Source organism: Anguilla anguilla, chromosome 18, assembly GCF_013347855.1.
Source record: "Anguilla anguilla isolate fAngAng1 chromosome 18, fAngAng1.pri, whole genome shotgun sequence".
NCBI classification, from domain to species: Eukaryota; Metazoa; Chordata; class Actinopteri; order Anguilliformes; family Anguillidae; genus Anguilla; species Anguilla anguilla.
In genome coordinates this window covers 16,708,171-16,727,049 of record NC_049218.1, presented here as the reverse complement: position 1 = coordinate 16,727,049, position 18,879 = coordinate 16,708,171, and the positions used below count along the sequence as shown (strand labels likewise).

The window sequence follows — 18,879 nt, the reverse complement described above, 5'->3', positions numbered from 1 at the left end:
TTGCAGATGACGATGATCTGTTGCAGACGAAAATTCAGATTCTGCTCTGATGATGAGGATTCTGTTGTGATGAAGATTCTGCGGTGGTGAGAGATTCTGCTCTGAATATGAGGGGGAATGGGGGAAACCCACAGTGAATGCCCCATCTGGGAGCCACATGGCAACCTTTGCACACCCGAACTCACCTCACACATCAGTTATGGTGGAGATGGACGCATTTATTTACTCAGATAAACAGGGGGATTAGGTTGCCAGCATGAAAGTCATGCTGCAAATTTCACTGGGGTGCAAATTTCACTCCACCCCCCTTCCCGAACACACCCAGCCCACTGTGGATCCACATGTAGCCTACATTCATAACCATTTTAATCAATCCCAAAGGCCCCAGAAACCTCTGTGAATGCAGAAAGCAGTGGTTTTATTTTTTTTTGTTTTGCTCTTGTTCACATAGTTTTCAAATTCCAGTCGTACTATGTAGCCTATTTTTCAGAACGTGCAGTAGCATTTTTTAAAAATTAGGAGGAGCACAGAGCCTTGGGAATATCCTTCAGAGGCAGACTGATAAAGGCTGGATACATTAAACCAAACTCATTTTGCCAGGTTTAATCCCCAGAGCAACCCCAGCACAAAGAGGATAAAGAGAAAAGCCCATCTTTGATTCAGAAGACCCTGTCCAATTGTGACTCAATATTCTTCCAGCGCTCAAAATCAATATTTAAATGTTTCCTTCTGCAAGGACATACTTATATGAGAGCGAGCACTGCCTGATTTAAAAAAAACACACATGTGGCCACTGGGATTTCATGCCCATACAGTACATTACAACCGATTACTAGATGCTCCTATCCAGAGAGGAGAACATGTTGATCTCAGGAACACAAAAGTGCAATATCACAAAGACACAGAAGGCCCATTTATAATCGATAAGTGTGAAGTTAGCTGAACGAACCAACAATTACCATTGTAAACAAAAGTAAACGCCACTAGACAGCAAAACTCTTTATAGCCTACGTCTTTAAATATACCCCTCATGGTCTCGTTTACACAAGGAATAAAAATCATATTTTAACATTAGCATGATTCTTGTATAACGTTTTTCAGCAAAGCAAAGGGCCCGTTACCCTACTGATGCATAGACGGTGCATCATAAGTTCACATCATAAGCATTCACTCAACATCAGGGAGACATCATTTCACAATTTTACTCTCCAGCAAGTGAAAGTGAACAGATATTTAAGACACGTATAGCTGCGACATGTCAAAGATGCACCATAGAGCCAGTCTGAAATGCGATCGGGCCATAAAAAATTCATGTTTATGTTTTGTTTGCACATCCAGCCGCGCGGATACGTACCGCAGGACAGCTAGCCTACAGCTCGTCGCTACGCCTCCCGCGCACATCCACCAGCAACGCTGTGCAAACCGCGCTCTCGCGCAGCCCGTAAAACAGCGAGAGGGAGCGGGCGAAAGCGCCGCAGAGCCATCGCCGCGTTTACCATCCGCAGCGGCGCGGAGCCATCAACGTGCCAGACCCAGGACAAGAGGGAAAATAACAGGATTTCATTTATTCTGGAAGGCGACGTGTGTGCGTAGAGGGAGGGGCGGGGGAACGGAAGGTAGGCTAAATCAAACATTTCAATTATTCAAAGCCCATCTGTGAATATCTAACGCCCCTTCAGGCCAAACACGCTCCCCCCCGCGAGACAAGCGGGCCACACCAAACCAGGCCATTGAAACGGGAGGATCTTTCTTACATGATGGATCCAATATGTAGGCTATAAGTCACTGCCCAGCAACCCCCCAACCTCACACCCCACCCAACCCCCACCCAACCCCCACCGGCCAAGCTTTTTCCCCACTCAGAGGGCGGGTTCTGTTACTCCGCATCGCGTGCTAGGAGACATACTTATAGCATCAATCAAAGTAATAATCCATATATTTACCATTCAAATCAGAGAAATGAGAGCCATGATTATAGCTCTTATAGGAGTATTAAGCACCATATATTTACAGATCATATCCAAGTATAAACACGCATCACGTCTAAGTATAAACACAATTCAATAGCATCAGGATCTGTGCTACAGATCTATAAGCTTTGGATTAATCAGCATCTGTTTCGTTTTATTTTCATAAATAAAGCGGCTACGTGCTTTGGCTTCCCTCAAGGTGAATGTATTTCCCCTCCAATCAGCCGGATGGCTGAACACCTGTTCTCTTCACCTGTGAGTGAGGATCCAGGCCTATTAGGACAGGATCAAAGGACTCGGCGTGGAGAGAGGCGTGTAAATTCAATCAGAGCCAAGAGCTCGCAGGAGAGCTGGACTTTGTGGGCAATAACCCTGCTAATGTATTCAGTCATTGTTGGAAGAGAACATTAAAGAGAAGCAATGTGCATATCAGAGTTAGTGTTAGAATTTCATCACCCGAAATGAGAAGGGTAAATGCCTGTGCCACTGTTCAGATACTCTGTTCTTCTCTCCACAGAACTCCCAGCATCCCACTGTGTTGATATCACAGTAAAAAATTGGGTTTTTGCCCAGTGCCACTGTTCAGATACTCTGTTCTTCTCGATCTAGAGCTCCCAGCATGCCACTGTGTTGATATCTGTAAAACATAGGGGTTTTCAGCTACTGGGACATTATGTGTGAATTTGGCAACAAAGTTCCCTCAACATTTCAGATTTTCCTTAATATATAAAACCTGTGAAATAAGACCGTCGGACACAACTGAGATTTGGGGCACCCAAGCTATGAGAAACATTTTAGGCCCTGCATTTGTCTGCATGTCTGCACAAACACAGATATGGATGAACACACAGACACAAACGCAGAAGCAGACTTGGATGACCAAGCAGACACACACACACAGACGCAGACATGGATGGACACGCAGATACAAACGCAGACATGGATGAACACGCAGACACAAACGCAGACGCAACGTACACAGACACAAAAGCAGACGCAGACATGGATGAACAAGCAGACACAAACGCACACGCTGCATACACCCACACAGTCAGTTTATTAAATCTTCATTGCCTGAGTTCTCTTGTCTTCTCTGCATGTTCCAGAGCGGGTTTGGGGCATGATAGCAGCGAGCACAGACGCACTGATAAGCACAGAGACGCTATGGTGCGCACGTGTGTGTGGCAGAGAGAAGCAGGGCCTGTTTGTGTGGAGTACTGCATGCCCCTGACATCCCCGTGATGGCTGCTGGTCAGGCTTTATAAGAGCTACAGTAGAGGCCTCGCGGCGTTTGATCGTGTAATCCTGTTCCCCACACAACCCCCAGCGTTTAACAAGCGTCACTGCGGCAGGAGGCAGCGTCCCGCTGGGTTCTTAGAGAGACTATCATCGCCCACGACGGCCCAGCTTCTCCTCCGCTCCGTTAAAAATGCACCAGCCCCCCCCCCCCCGCCGCGCACCTTCCCCTTCCCCGAGTCACCATCTGTCCCCGGGTCCTCCAGCGAGGCACTTTTTCCACACACCGCGTACAAGCAGGTGTAAAACGTGGGGAAAAAAAGCCAGAAGGGCCTTGTTAAAAAAGCAACAGAAAGCCTCAATTACAGCTGGCCAGGTAGGTTCCGGAAACACCTTTGTCCAGTAACAGAGCTTTACGCAGGGTTTAAGTGAGCCGCAGCCTGACACGCTAAACAGGTTTAGCATCGGATTTACACCAGCCAGCCTATAATCCAGGAGTGGCCAACCCCGGTCCTGGGGGGCAGCACGGTCTGCTGGTTTTTGCTTTCCTTAAACAAACAACCGCTTTAGACCCAAGAAACAAGATTAGGCGAGTTAACTGCAATCGACTCTTAACTGATCAATTACGCGCAGAGTAACAACAAGGCCCAGCTGACCCCGCGGCGCTCCAGGACCTCGGTTGGCCACCTCTGCTCTAATCCGTGAACCCGGAGGGAACAGCGTACTCGTGAAACGCACCAGACCGCAGCGGTGCGCGCCACTGCAGCGTAGCAGCTACACGTGCGGAAAAGGGAAACGGTGACCTGCGGAGAGTGGAGCAAAACGCTGACATCTGACGGCGAGACAACGGAGTCGTGTGGAAGAGAAGCATGCAGCATGAGGGCGTACAGATAATGTGAATAACGATCGATTCCTGCCACCTGTGGAATCTGCACCTCGGAGGCTGATCTATTCTGGAGAGAAAACTTTAACGACAGCATCTCAGCACCGCAATCGTGGCACGGGCTGCCATCTTACCCCTCCTAGAGGGGGTGCATGTCAACGGGCCCGACTCTAAATATTTTCTATCAAGTTTAAAATACGGAAAATGTGCGTCCCCTTTCTTTATGGGTGTGTTCATAGCTCTACTTCATATTTGGACTTGCTGACAGTTGAAGTCATTGTGGGATTGAATTGACAACAGTACCGGCATGCAGCTAATCACAGTCAGACAAACCGTGTCACGCTACGACGACATCAGACACCCACACTCAATATCAAGAGCTAACATTCCTGATGCTTAGCACAGAAAACTGCAGGTCTCTGCACTCAACATCAGTATTACAGACAGCATTCAGTCTGTAATCCAACTCCGAGGACTTATGAATAGATCTGACATTTTCTTCCTCATATTACAAACATGCAGCTTAATCAGCCTCTCCAGGGCAGCTCCAGAGAGCTCTGAAAGCACTCTTCCATGCCAGCAGAGTGCACTCTGCCCAGGCGGCGCAGCTCCTCTGGGGCCCCAGCTGCGTTTCCCGCCCCATTATGTCACCTCAGAAGCCCTCTCTGACCCCAGGAGTACGCCCACCACCCGCACTGCTATCCTTTTCAGAGGAAACCTGCTAGCAGCGCCGACACACTCATGAATATGCAAATTGCTGTGAATCTGACTGTGCTTTCTGAAGACTCCGCCTCCTGAAGGCAGTGGAGGAGCTGAATGAGCCCGAGGAGAAGGTGATCAGAGTAGATTATGAGAACGACCGTGGCTTACAGTTACAACACGTGATCATCTGCAATATAGGCTACCGTCCTTCAAAATGTGCCCTTGCATTGAAGCTCTTTAGTGGTGAATTCAGTCCTGTGAGAATGGAGTTGCTTGTACACTCCACAAGCTACAAAAGACCATATGAAATCCAGTCAACAGCACATGGACTCTGTTTTGTTGTGAGGAATTGCCTTACGGATGTTATCAACAGGCCAGGAAATTCAGACCTGGATGCCGTCCAGGTCAGCGAAGGCTGAAGCAGTTACACCAGAGCAGTGATCACAGCCTGCTGTTAAAAAAGGCCAAAAAGGGTGGAAGGAATTCACACACAAACACACACACACGCAGGCACGCACACACACACACACACTACCCCTGCTGGTACATAAAACTACCACTATAAATCAACAAATAGTATGTCGTAAAAACTTGAGAACAGAACAGGACAACCTCTATGCATAGCAATCCTAAGTTTCCACACTTTTTACCACAACAGCCTCTAAGTTTATTTTCAAAGGGGGGGTGGCAGATGGAGGGGGTGGGTAGAGGGGTGTGGTCATCAGAGCCAGCAGACCCCTGAGACTGTGGCACATCTGAGCATGTGTGCCTCAAAGGCATTGTGTTCGGTCGGCCCTCAAACACCGCATAACAATGGGTTTTACTCAAGTGCCATGGCTGGGCTTCGGTATGAAGGGGGGGGGGGGGCAGGTTACTCTATGTGGGTCTCGATCAAGGAAACTCAGTCGTTATGATCAGAGGAGAACTTTGACACCGTGCCAAGGCTCACTATAGCAGCCACTGAGGACAACAGAAGCGCTCTTCTCCTTCGTAGATATCGGCAGTGACTTCCAGCCCGCTCAACCATAAATCCTGCTCTCGTCGACCGCAAAGATGCTTGAACATGATTGCAGACCATAAGTAGTTGCATTAAGATTTCATTAAGTGACTGAATCAAGACAAAAAAATCCTACAGTCTACGATTGCCTGACCAAACAGTGGATCGTCCGCACAGTCCACCATGTTGAACTCCCAGCGTAAATAGACTTTGAAACATCCACTTTTAATGACGTCAAAACGTAACAACCCTGTTCAGCAGTGATGCGTACCGAAGTAGGCTAAATGGACCCAGGTCTTGTGTGAACAGCAAAGCCCTGGTACTCACCTGTGACCACAGTGTGGTGTGAATGGGTCAAGCGCAGGTTGAACCCACGTACAATATCCTGTGTCAACCCGGGGTCTGGGTGAGAAAGGGATACAACTGGACTCTCCAACAGAGGAATCTCTTTTCTTCTCCAGGGGTGGATACTTCCTTGCTTTGGTCAAGCCTTAACCAAGCTTTTCCTGCTCGTCTCACATAGGCACAGGATTCATATCTCTTAAACACCCTGAGAAATCCCAGCCCGTCCTGTCCGTAAACATGCGCTAAACATCGCTCATCCTTGGCCCTGACCTGCACAGGAGGGACCCGAGCGGAGTGGAAACTTGATTCCATACACATGACACTTATTTCTGTTTACAGGCAATCCATACACACAATCTGAATAATGTCATTTAAATTTAAATGTATATGACTGTTTTTATGCCAGGAAGCAGGCATGAGATATTCATGACTTGTGTGACTTAATCCTGGTAGAAAACTGGAGGTTGTTTTCCCTAATTTCAGAAACCACAGAAGTGACCATTCTCTCTGTAGCTTCGCTCAACAGTGGATCTGACCGAGTACAAAGTTCCCCCGACCACTGCACAAACATCGGCCTGTTTGAGTTCATGCACTGAGCTGTGTGGGTGCGACCGTGTGTGAGAGTGAGCGAGTGAGTGACAGAAATGGTGAAAGAGATAGAGGGAAAGCGTGAGAGGGGGGATGTGTGTCCCCAGAGAAGGGAAGATAAGAACGGCTCCAACGCAGGCCTAGGGGGCTGCAGAGCGAGTGTCAGGCTAACAGCTGCTGTCAATCTTCCTAACAGGGGGAAACCAACGTCTGTTCTTATAGGCCTTGTGGTTTCTTAGTACTGGACTGTGTTTGAGGTGCTGTGCCCCTACAGTCTGTGTTTCAGAGTCACTCATCTCCAAAGTGTGTTTAAAAGCTTCTGAAGTCTGCATGGTGGTTTTGGATTTATCATAATTTAAAAGTATAAAGGCTGTTACCTCTGCATCATCTGAATTCTTTCATTTACCTACCACTTCAAACCCCATCCGAGAGACTGCCCAGCTGAACACCTCATAAGCATTTTGAATAACGGAATTTTACTGAATTTCATTTGACTTAAAACTATTTTTTTAATGTAGCCTATTATTTATTTTTAATTCACAGAATACAAAATAATTAAATGAGGAACATATTTGAAGTGTGCGTGTGTAAGACAGTAAAGTTAGATGGGGATTGAGTAGACAATGAGTATAGTGATCAGCATGTACACAGGGTGGGTAGGGTCACAGGGTGACAGGACTACAATTACTGTAAAATAAGAGCAGATTTATGACAGGAGTCTAAGAATAAGTTAGGTGTCTGTAGAGCAGTATTCTCAATGCACAGAGAAGCAGATAGTAGATTTGATCAACAACAACCAAGAACAGGTTCAACAAAGGTTGTTAAAAGGGATAGCAAGGTTTGGGCCCTTCAATACTCCAAAGTTTATTTACAGTCCTGTCGACAACAGAAAACATTATGTTTCACTGGCACTGTTTTTCTGTTCACTTGGTTTGCTTAAATACAACTGAAAATATTTGACCACAAAAAGAAAATAAACTGCAAACAGTTCCCTTAAACAACCAACACAACCTTGCTGACCTTACAGAGGAGCAGCACTCATCACAGGGTACAGACAGGGAACAGTGTTCCTGTAGGCCACAGGATCAAACCGTGGCGCTGTAGCAAACCACTTTTATAAGTTTAACTGAGCGCACAGTTTTCTGTCTCCATTCCGTTTTATTGAAAAACATCAATGTGAACAAAACAAACACCGGAAGGGCCTTGGATGAGTTCATCTGAAATCGCCTCTTTTTTTGAGTGCTATTCTCTGACTGCACTTCCCTTTATACGCCTGAATAATTCAGAAATGCGACGGGCCACCACAGAACCAGAACTCTCCGTTCTCGGCTCCATGAGAGCCCCAGTCCCCGGCTGCGGGAGAGACGCCCGTTAAAAGGAAACGGGAACGGCGCTACCAAACGGCCCAGACGATTCAGCCAAACGACAAACGCTACAGCTGAACGCTACCCTACGGGAGAGGACAGGGCACCGCACAGGGCAGTGCGCAGGGCAGCTCAGTCAGGTGAGCTCGCGCAGGGCACCATGCAGGGCAGTGCGCAGGGCAGCTCAGTCAGGTGAGCTCACGCAGGGCAGTGCGCAGGGCAGCTCAGTCAGGTGAGCTCGCGCAGGGCACCATGCAGGGCAGTGTGCAGGGCAGCTCAGTCAGGTGAGCTCGCGCAGGGCACCATGCAGGGCAGTGTGCAGGGCAGCTCAGTCAGGTGAGCTCATGCAGGGCAGTGCGCAGGGCAGCTCAGTCAGGTGAGCTCACGCAGGGCAGTGCGCAGGGCAGCTCAGTCAGGTGAGCTCACGCAGGGCAGTGCGCAGGGCAGCTCAGTCAGGTGAGCTCACGCAGGGCAGTGCACAGGGCAGCTCAGTCAGGTGAGCTCACGAAGGGCAGTGCGCAGGGCAGCTCAGTCAGGTGAGCTCACGCAGGGCAGTGCGCAGGGCAGCTCAGTCAGGTGAGCTTGCGCAGGGCACCATGCAGGGCAGTGCGCAAGGCAGCTCAGTCAGGTGAGCTCACGCAGGGCAGTGCGCAGGGCAGCTCAGTCAGGTGAGCTCACGCAGGGCAGTGCGCAGGGCAGCTCAGTCAGGTGAGCTTGCGCAGGGCACCATGCAGGGCAGTGCGCAAGGCAGCTCAGTCAGGTGAGCTCACGCAGGGCAGTGCACAGGGCAGCTCAGTCAGGTGAGCTCATGCAGGGCAGTGCACAGGGCAGCTCAGTCAGGTGAGCTCACGCAGGGCAGTGCGCAGGGCAGCTCAGTCAGGTGAGCTCACGCAGGGCTTTACAATCGCTCAGGCTCAGGAGCCGATCCTAACGGGCCACTTATTTAAGCCTTCCAGCAGCTCCACCGGGCCACTAGACTTCAACATGCAGAGAGCAGGAGAAAACAGTTTCACATAATCTCCCTGCAACAAATGGCGCGTTGAGAAATTCGCTCCCCACTGAAAGCGTGCCTTTGGCCTAATAACGTCTTGATTGGCTGATAACAATAAACATAACAGTTTGGTAAGTGAACTGAACGTCTTGTTTTCAGGTGGAGGCAAGGAACCCTCCAGCTTCAATGAAAGCACACGCAAGCACGCACGTCAAATGCGTTCACATATCTTTCCCCCAAACTATCCATTTATACAACTGGATTTACTAGAAAATCACACTAGGATACTCCGCTGAAAGGCACAGTGGTTTCCCACCTGAGATTTAACCTAGCTGCAAGACGATAATCTCACAGAAAATGCATCACTAACATAGAATACAGCATTTAATCCCTCCACAATCTAGTCACAAATGCTATAGGCTGTAAATAATGGTTTATTCATTGTATGTGGTCACATAGACCAATGGTTTTGACATGTGACCAACAGGTCTTAAGGATGTGATTAATTACAGTTTATGCAAGGAAGCTTACATACAGGTTAATGCAAAAATACTGGCTCAGTGACATCATTTTTGTTGTCTTGTGTAGTCCCGCACATTGGATTTAATAAATCAGAAATAAAGTTGTCATATTTAGTATGTGGTTGCAAATCCTTTGCATTAGATGCCTGAAGTCTATGGCCCACAATACATCATGAAACGCTGGGAATCTTCCCTCGTGATGCCAAGCCAGGCCTGTACTGCAGCCATCTTCGGTTCCTGTTTGTTTCTGGGGCGTTTGCCTTCAGTCTTGTCTTTGGCATGTGAAACACATGTTCAGTTGGATTCAGGAAGGCCAGTCAAAAACATTTTGTATTTTGGCCCTGAAAAAGTCCTTTGGCAGTTTGTCTGGGGTCATTTGCATTAAACTGTATAGCTAGGCTATACCTTCCTTGGCAAAACTACCATAATTATACTCAACTTCTAGGCTTCTAATTGGACTCACAGAAGTGGCTCCATTAACCATGATGGTCATGTTTTTCCAAGCAGTGTTTTTTTTCCGTTTTGAAATTTTCTGAGGCTTTAAAAAGTATGCATTTAATTAGTACTGGAGCTCTGGCATGTTGTTCCTATTTCCCCTTCATCCGTTTTATCCTTTTCTCCATTTGTTCTGCACCTGCACCCCCACAAGCGATGGAGGCACTGAGATCAGAGATGTTCAAAGATTTTACCCAACAAACAACTACATTTTAAAACGTATATCTCAAATCGAGTACCCTGTTACACACGTGTGTACCCTGTTACACACCTCTCCACCTTCCAAAAACTGGCACATTTAGCAAGGGAAATGTGCGGGATAAACTTTGTATGCCTCCAGTCTGTTTACAAAAAGCCAATGACACCCGCCAATGACCGGCCAGAGTAACACTTGTTAATGGAAATAATGGGATTTGGCAAATAGCAAAATCTTAGCAACCCCTCCGTTCTACACAGTTAACCGTTTTCTCGGGGGCAGGTGTGTTGGGGCTTAAAGACCACATGTAATATGTCCTTTCCAAGTGCTATAAAAGAAATAATGGTCCTGATTAACAGACACTCTTGAGTGTTCAGCCAGGGATAATGGGAGCTCAGCAGTACCCACCACTCAGAGATTCATTGCCTCCTAATCTGAATTTCAAACAGGTAGGTCAGGGACCATTGAAAAAGAATTATGTGGCTTGAACTCTTGCTGCATTGTTTAACCTTCTAAAATACTCTAATAATCATATGGACACCTATATCCCTTTTCAACACCCCTTAAGCCATGGCAATATAAAGTAGGCATAAATTACCTGCCCGAAACAAGACTTGTGTTTTAGAAAATACACGTTTGCTGTATAACCTCAAGTAAGTGACCCCAAAACACACATTAACAGATAGGGAGCTTGGGGAGTGAGATGTCTTTTTATCTAATGAATGACTAGCCGTATAATGAAAGCCTTGGTGTTTTAGCCATCTCTACAAATTATTTCGAGATATCCGTACAGTAAAACAGGTAAAATTGGAAGCTTTGGGAAAATAGGCCAAGACAAAGATCACCAGAACAAATAAAGGCTCGTCATTTTCCTCTCATTGTCACCGAAACATTTCGTGTTGGATTACTTGTTTGATATACTCAGTACTGGTGCAGGTTATATTGTGTTTTTATTTTTCATACCAGACAATCTTTGGGAGCGAACAAAAGGCCGACCGAAGCTTAGAAAATTAGGCTATCCCCAACTCCAAAAGACAAAATGAGACCGAGCTGTAGAAACACAAGACTGGAAATGAGTTCGGAAACACTGTGGCCTTTCGTATATAAACACTGCATGTTTCTTTTAAGTAGGGTGCCAGAGCACAGCTACCTTCACACTAGCATTTCAGATACCAATCAAACAACAATATGAAAGAAGGGCGGTCAATGATGCAGCCAATCTAAATCACAACACTGTAAAATTTATAAGCAACGTTACTTACTTGAACCTTCCCTGGCAGTGTTGGCACAGATCCCCGACCCATCCTTTGTCACATATGCAAGTTCCATTGAAGCACCTTCCGGAAAAGCAGTTTTTATCGCATGGTTTGGAAGGGGATCCTTCGGTGTAAAGCACCAGGTAAAATACGATGAAAAACAGCAAATATCCGTTGGCATCCTGCGAATTGTAATGTCTCCTCCATTTAAACCAAAGGACGCCCCTTTTCGCGAAAATATTTGTATCCATTTTGTAAGCTACCAGAATTTACGGAGAAACATTAATGATATGTTGGATCTATGTTTATAAATAGCTCATTCGTAGAACACGAAGTTGGTTTGGCTTAGGCACGTGATAGGCTAGTTGTCGTTTCTGTATTTTTCAGTGACTTAAAAGGCTTTAAAATGTTGCATATTATTGAACTTTACGAAAATCCAAGTGTCATCAAAAAAATAAAGCACAGTTCAGATACACTTCTGAATTAGTGACCAAAGAGAATGGAACTCAATGCAAACGGAATCCGACAAGCTGCTACCTCCCGCAGACAGAGCAGAAAAGCGCCCTACAGCGAGCAGTCGCAGATTTAGAAAAGGGAAAACAGCGTTGCCAATTATCACGTTGTCTTTTCAGGACCATTTCAAACACATTGGTTGCCTATGCATATATATTTATGGACACAAAATGTTACAATTCACAAAGCACCTCTATTCAAAACAGAGCCGAGCAGCCATTTTAAAGCTCTTAAATGTAATCAGTTATTTTATGTAAAATGTATGCATAGCGGTGTGCTATTGCTAAAAGCCTAAAAAAAACGGCCTTCCAGCTACAAAACAAGAGGACTGAAATGTGAACGACAGCTTTTTCTAATTTCAGCTCAGAAAATCTAAAAAGATCTGAACATGAATGTGGCGAGGATAACTGGTGTTGTTCACAGCTCCGTTTGATAAAAGAAACCGAATTAATCTCCCGTAAATAACACTACATTTTTCTTCGCTTGTCTGAGCGATGTAAACTATAACGGCGGCGGATTTAGTCCTTGTTTGCCGAATTTTCGTTTAATCCAAATTGTGCGGAAAGTCTAAGATATATCAGCCAGTTCCATCTTTAACTCTGTCCACAGTACGGCATTTGTGCTCCTGGTTCTCCAGGAGAAAGTCCCACACGTCCAGCTGAGCATGTGCGAGGCACAATCCCTCATTTAAAGAGACAGTGTCGTAGGCTACGCGAGAGGTCAATCAATCCCAGATATCTTCTTCTTAGCACAACTCGTTAAACCTACACGTATACTATTTTGCCTAGGGGTGAAACCGAATGGCAGCGAGGGGCTCTTCACTTCAGTAGGCTAACTACTCTATAATATAACCTGGTCTCCAAGAGGTCGTAGATTGTCTAATAAGAGGTCATGTACAGAGGGAGCGCTGTGGTTTTAATTATGAGGCCATGCATAGAGGGATAGTCTTACAAGAGGGCATTCACAGAGAACCTTGTGGTTTCTTTTAAAACGTTGTGTGTATGTAGCCCTGTAATGTTTTAAGTGGTCATACACAGACTTCTGTAGTCTTTATAACTGGTCATGTGCTTATACTCATTATATATATAATAATATAATATGTATATATATATAATCTTTGTAAAATGTCAACAAAAATAGTAATAAAGCTTTTATAACAGGTCTTGTCCTATAGTTTATATAAGAGGTCATGCACTGAGCCCATCCCATAGTCTCAAACATCCATCCAGGCAAGTGTAGATTAGCAGTGAAAATATATGAAGCGTCAATTGTTCTGGAAAGGATTGGTTTCAACTTTCCACTTATAATTATAAACGAGAGAGAGAGAGAGAGGTTTTAGATTTAGCATAAGGTAATAGTATAAAGGCTGTTTGTTACCTCGGCATCATCTGAAATCTCTCACTTATCTGCCACTCGGTGGTGCTGAAACACATTTGTTAGGTATGACTTGTTCTGCATTGTCATCATAATGTTGATTTATTTGGGGTTCAATGTTCTCATGTTCCATTGCAGACCTCGTGGTGGCATAGATAAAACACAAAGGCACCACAAACTGTGTTCAGCAATCTACGCATTCTTTAAAGAATGTATCTTTTGGTAATTAATTGAAAGGGAGTTAGAGAGCTAGCAATTTAAAGCTAAGTGTAGGCTGATTCATTAGGATAATTAATTCATAGGAGCAGACAGTATGCTTTGTACAAGAACATAAAACAGTTTCTGAACTACAAAGTGTGTGAAAGTACTTTGTGTTCTTTCACAGCATTCACAAATTTTATCAGCTTCAGAAGGCTTTTCTGAAAGTGATTTAACTTGTGAATTCTCAGGTGTATCTTTTTATTCGTTTCTTGCATTTTAATATAAAATGTCCATCTAGATTTCACAGAAATGCAAAAGCCGTATAAATAATGTAGTACATACTTTTTTTGTATCTACTGCAAAGTTTGGATGTGCCTGCAATTGTGTTTAAACTTTTCATCAACAGTTTTGACCAAGCACAGTTCCCAATCTCCTCTTGAAGTCACATCGAGTCTGGGTTTCCAGACTACACTTCTACACAGTAAATCAATTGTTTAATATTTTAGGTTTCTGTCAAAGTATCAGTATTGCTTTACTTTGGTACCATTGGCACCAAGAGGAACTTTATATCACTGACACATAATTGAGTTTGTTCTAAAAATAAGAGTGAGAAAGCCGTGTATTCCTTTTTTGGGGAAAATCGCACTACACTCCAACCGAATATCCTTTCAAAAGTTACATATTTCAGTTAGTTTTCTTGTGTCGCCATCTTAAAGCTTATCAAAACTATGCCTGTGAACATTCCTCGGGCGCAGGTTTGGTAATTTTCCTATGCTTTCTTGCTGTATCCGTTAATAACCAAGATCATTTTCAAGTTCAAAGCAGCACGGTGCTGGTTATCCAGCTTCATTAGATGGGAGAGCCCTTAAAGGACAATCATGAGAACATTTTTCAGTCAGATGTACCAAATGCACATGGATGTGCTATATTATACACACTATGTTAGGACAGGCAGACATTGATATTTATACCCCCCAAGAAAATGATTACGGTTAAAATTTCAGACATTATTTCAGTACATCCTAACCAGGTCACTCCAGAACCTGTTTCTTGCTGTAGTTCTCCTTTGCTGTAGTGATTTGGCCTGCTGGGAGTTGAGAGTCTTTGGTTGTTCATCTTACAGTGATAATTAGGATTCATGCAGATGACCTACCTAACATACAGGTGCTTCATGGCCACTCTCACAGGTAAAGGAAAATTAGTTTACTCTCTCTGGATCATATATCTGTGCAGAGGGGGCATAAACAGGTATGATTAATACATTTATGTTCTCGGTGCACCTCGCCTGTGGCAGAGAACGTTAACTTTCTACTTCATGTTTAATTCAGCAGGCAGTTTTATTTACTTATGAGACTGACAGTATAAAGAAGCTTCTTATTTATTTTTTCTAAATATTTTGTTTCAAGAAAATGAGACAAATATAGCTGCAAGAAGAGCTTACAGCAGACACATGGAAACCGGAGGGAGATGATTCCTTCACTCCAGAGGCAACAAGATTGTATTGCTTGAAAACAACACAGAAAAATATCAAATGTAGCATGTCTTTCAGCTTGACCCAGCCGATGATGAAACTTTTTAACACTGTTTGACTGGTCAATGCGGACTGATGAGTAAGTTTGTTATGGTTTTCTGAATTAGGTTTTGTTAATGTGTCATCATGTGGACCTGTTGTCACGTCCACAGTATTAAAATTGTCTGCAGCCCAGGGGACAAGGAAGCAGTCACAGAAGAACAACTTACACTAACAGGTCTATCTCTATCTTACAGGTGTCTCCAAACTATCTCATTTTTTAAATTAAATCCATAAACATATTATTTCTTAGAAAATTTAGAAACACCATATATATGGAAAAATGTGTAGGCTCCAGTGTAACATACTGGCTAGTGGTTGTAACAAGGCTGTCAGATCACTTGGTGGAGTGCAGGCATTGTGACCCTACCCTTGAATTACGAAAGATAGTAGATCGATAAAATAATGTCAAACGGTCTTTGTTTTTTGGATATCTTATGTATTTTCGATGATTTGTTACCTTACAAAAGAAAAAGAATATTTTTTATTTTAACTGACTAATGTATCCTATTGGCGCGTGCATTAAAAAAATAAAACCAGCAGTAGCTTAGCCAATCTGAAAATATTTCTCAATTTATAGCTTAACTCAAACCTGAAAATAGTTTATCAGCTCAAAAAGCAGACAGTTTGACTTTAGTAGTCTGTTTTGTCGATCTATTATCCTCCGTAGTTAGTTTGTGTTGTAAAACTTCGACTAGGTCCCGAAAATTGTGATTGCGGTATGCACATGAGCAATACCCCTTGGTTGGACAGTTTCACCATAATGGTCAGCAGGGACAGCTGATGTTGCTAGTATTCACGCAACGCAAATAAAATGGGGTTCGCGCCACAAAACTAACTGTGTTATACCAAAATGAAATATCCCTTTAAACGGAATTGCATCAGTAAATATCCACTTGTATAAATCGTTTGAATGAAAAACACGCAAGCTGCGTAAGTCATTCAAGATAAAAAGCGTCTGTTAAATGCCTAAAATGTAAAGGTATGTCGATGTATACAATACTACTGCTGTGGTATCAAATATAACAACAAAACAAAATATTCTGAATAAAAATGTGCATTTCACATATTTGAAAAGCATGTAGGCTCATCAAGTGAAAACTTTCACTCTGATTTTCTGTCCAAGTCGTAGTTGTCATATGGCAGTTCCTTGAGATGAGTGAGACAATCTAAAGGAGAAGGGAAACAAAGCTATTCAGCATTCCAACGCAACAAATAAGAAAGAAAAAGAAAACACAAAATAGATGAATAATTTTACACAAACACCGAAGGTGATTATAAATTAAAATGTGACTAAAATATTTGGTTTAGCGCGTGCGCGGTTCAATGTGTTAGGCACGTTCTTACCGAGCACCCACTGTTCAGAGAGACTCCGGGTCCCCTGCGGCTTCTTGCCCTTGTGGAATCCGATGCAGATGCCTGCCTGGCGCACGGTCTTGCACACTGTGCCCCCGCACAGCTGAATCAGCTCCGCCAGGCTGCGAGTGGGCGGCTGGGACTGCGGGGATACGAACATCACCGGCTGGTCGGAGAACAGGTCCTGCTGGTGCTCACCTGCCGACAGGTGCTGCTGAAGACGGCAGATCTAGGACAGGTGAGAAATAAGCAAAACGCAACTGGTAACATAGGCAAGAACATAATCTATAATGCTCATAATTAGAATAATATTCAATGTTAGAAGACTCGCTCTAATGCATTTTCCTCAGAAGACAGTGGAGCAGCAGTGAGTCAAATGAAGAATACTAGACAGTCGAGTGTTCAGGTGTGGTCTAGATTAAGCACTCCAATTGTGTCCATCATCAGTGTGTGTTGTTTCAGGTGATAGCCAGAAGAGGGCGCTGCTTTTACAGTAAACAGTATGAAGCAACGTTCCTAGATTTTATGAATAACATAATTTGACATCACAGACATTCAAGAGGAGACATCATCTGTTAGCCATGGGAAAATTTCCTGTGAAACTACTCCGGGAAGCCAACGCTGTCATTCTCCCAAAGGGACAAAAAAATGAAAACCTGACAAATAAATTGGAGCCAGTACAGAAAAAAAAAGTGAGCCACCTAATCTCAGAATGTACACAGGATGTTGGTTTTAACAGGATTTCCAAGGAAGTCTATTGAACATCAGAATGGCTCCACTACAGTTATGTCCATGTATGAGACTTTGTCATTTATTAGACATTTATTTTGCAGGCAACAAAATTAATTAAATTTTACTTAGATGGGGCTATGCAATTGCGGAGTGGTCATTTTATGGGAGCTTGAAGTGAAAACAATGTATAAAAAAGTTAAAAACAAAAAAATAAGTATGTCCCATTCCTATATTATGTAGATGGAGAGTGGAAACATACGTCTCCACTCTTTCCCATAACAAGCAGACATCTGACTTATGAAACTCCAGGCAATACTGCAAACACGCACGTACAGTTTATGGTAATCAAAGGTGAAACACGTGAAGGCTCCAATGGGACCGGCATTTTCTGTTTTTCAGACATTTTTTAACATCGTGTCAACCGGCACACCAGACACCTGCTCCGAGAAATGTTATTATGACTAGAGGAAGGGGCACGAAAACATGCAGGTTTAGATGTTGTCAATTCCGACGAAAATAGGTGATGGGGTCACTTCCTTCCCCCCCATACTCTTCCGCCTGTGCGAAATGACCCGTACAAACAATGGCCCTCACACACATCTGAGGACCAGAGCAGTCAAAGCGCCTTCTAACTTTCGCACTTTTCAATGACCGTTCTTCCTCTGTGGTCCTGAGCCCCCGGCAGCCTGCCTTCCCTCCTGTACTGATGACATCACTGCACTTCCTACAGTACCCGTTCACATCTGTGTCTGTAAGCGCGCGCATGTACGTGTGTATGTGTGTGTGAGTGGGCACATACGGACCAGGAAGGCCAGGATGTGCATCAGACAACATGTAATTCTGGTTTTATTTGGGCTCTTAATTCCAGCCACAGCTTGTTTTATTTATATACAACAAAACACAAATTAATTGAAACTACTGCCTATTGTTTATTAAAATATCATAGCAAAATATTTGTCATAATTGTGATTAATACTGCAATTAGGTAGTTAAAAAAGCATGTGGATAATAATTATGCTATACAGCATAATTACCATACAATCTTTCATCTCCGGGTGTATTATTATCATGTTCACAGTGCATTATTTTTCTGTTACACAAACACCAGGCTAACCATATTCTGGGGTGAACTTCACACTGCCCAGTACAGTCACTCTCTCTCACACACACACTGTCACTCACACACAGACAATGCTACCTATACAGTCACTGTCTGTATCTCAGGGGGCCTGACACCTACAGCCCTTATTCCACTTGAGTCAGAGCAAATAATGAACAATGCATTCTTTGCCATTGTGGCTCGGAATTCTTCAAGGTGAAGTCACAATAGGTGCACCCGGCACAAAATTCGGAGTCCGTCAACAAAACCACCACATCCAATTGTACATAGGTAAGGGAAAAGTGGGATACAATGCCCCCTTTTAAGAATGATTTCCTTCCCCGTATGACGAAAAAATGTCACCTGAAATTTTTTTTTTTCCTTTGATACTGCTGCCAATTTCAGGTCAATGGTATTATGAAAACTGTTTTCACTTAAAACCTGCGGCAATAATATAAACCAATCAATTATCAAGGTCAAACTGACACAA

The 18,879-nt window shown here is 44.1% G+C and overlaps 2 protein-coding genes across 5 annotated transcripts in view; both read right to left on the bottom strand.

Annotated features, from left to right (window-relative positions):
• The window catches only part of LOC118217990 (attractin-like protein 1), a 189,302-nt gene extending 176,537 nt beyond the window's left edge, over positions 1–12,765 (bottom strand). Inside the window, exon 1 of one of the 2 annotated variants that reach the window (XM_035400277.1) lies at positions 11,551–12,765. In XM_035400277.1, coding sequence (XP_035256168.1) covers positions 11,551–11,795 — 245 coding nt within the window. In that variant the 5' untranslated portion in view covers positions 11,796–12,765. The remainder of the gene's footprint in view (positions 1–11,550) is intronic. The other variant, XM_035400276.1, reaches the window with a different exon arrangement.
• A 2,185-nt stretch (positions 12,766–14,950) lies between these two features.
• mcph1 (microcephalin 1) overlaps positions 14,951–18,879 on the bottom strand; it is a 31,553-nt gene continuing 27,624 nt past the window's right edge. For all 3 annotated transcript variants that reach the window (XM_035401085.1, XM_035401083.1, XM_035401084.1), the window contains exons 12-13: positions 16,550–16,787; positions 14,951–16,371 (exon numbers count right to left, since the gene is read on the bottom strand). In XM_035401085.1, the coding sequence (XP_035256976.1) occupies positions 16,307–16,371; positions 16,550–16,787 (303 nt within the window). In that variant the 3' untranslated portion in view covers positions 14,951–16,306. The remainder of the gene's footprint in view (positions 16,372–16,549; positions 16,788–18,879) is intronic.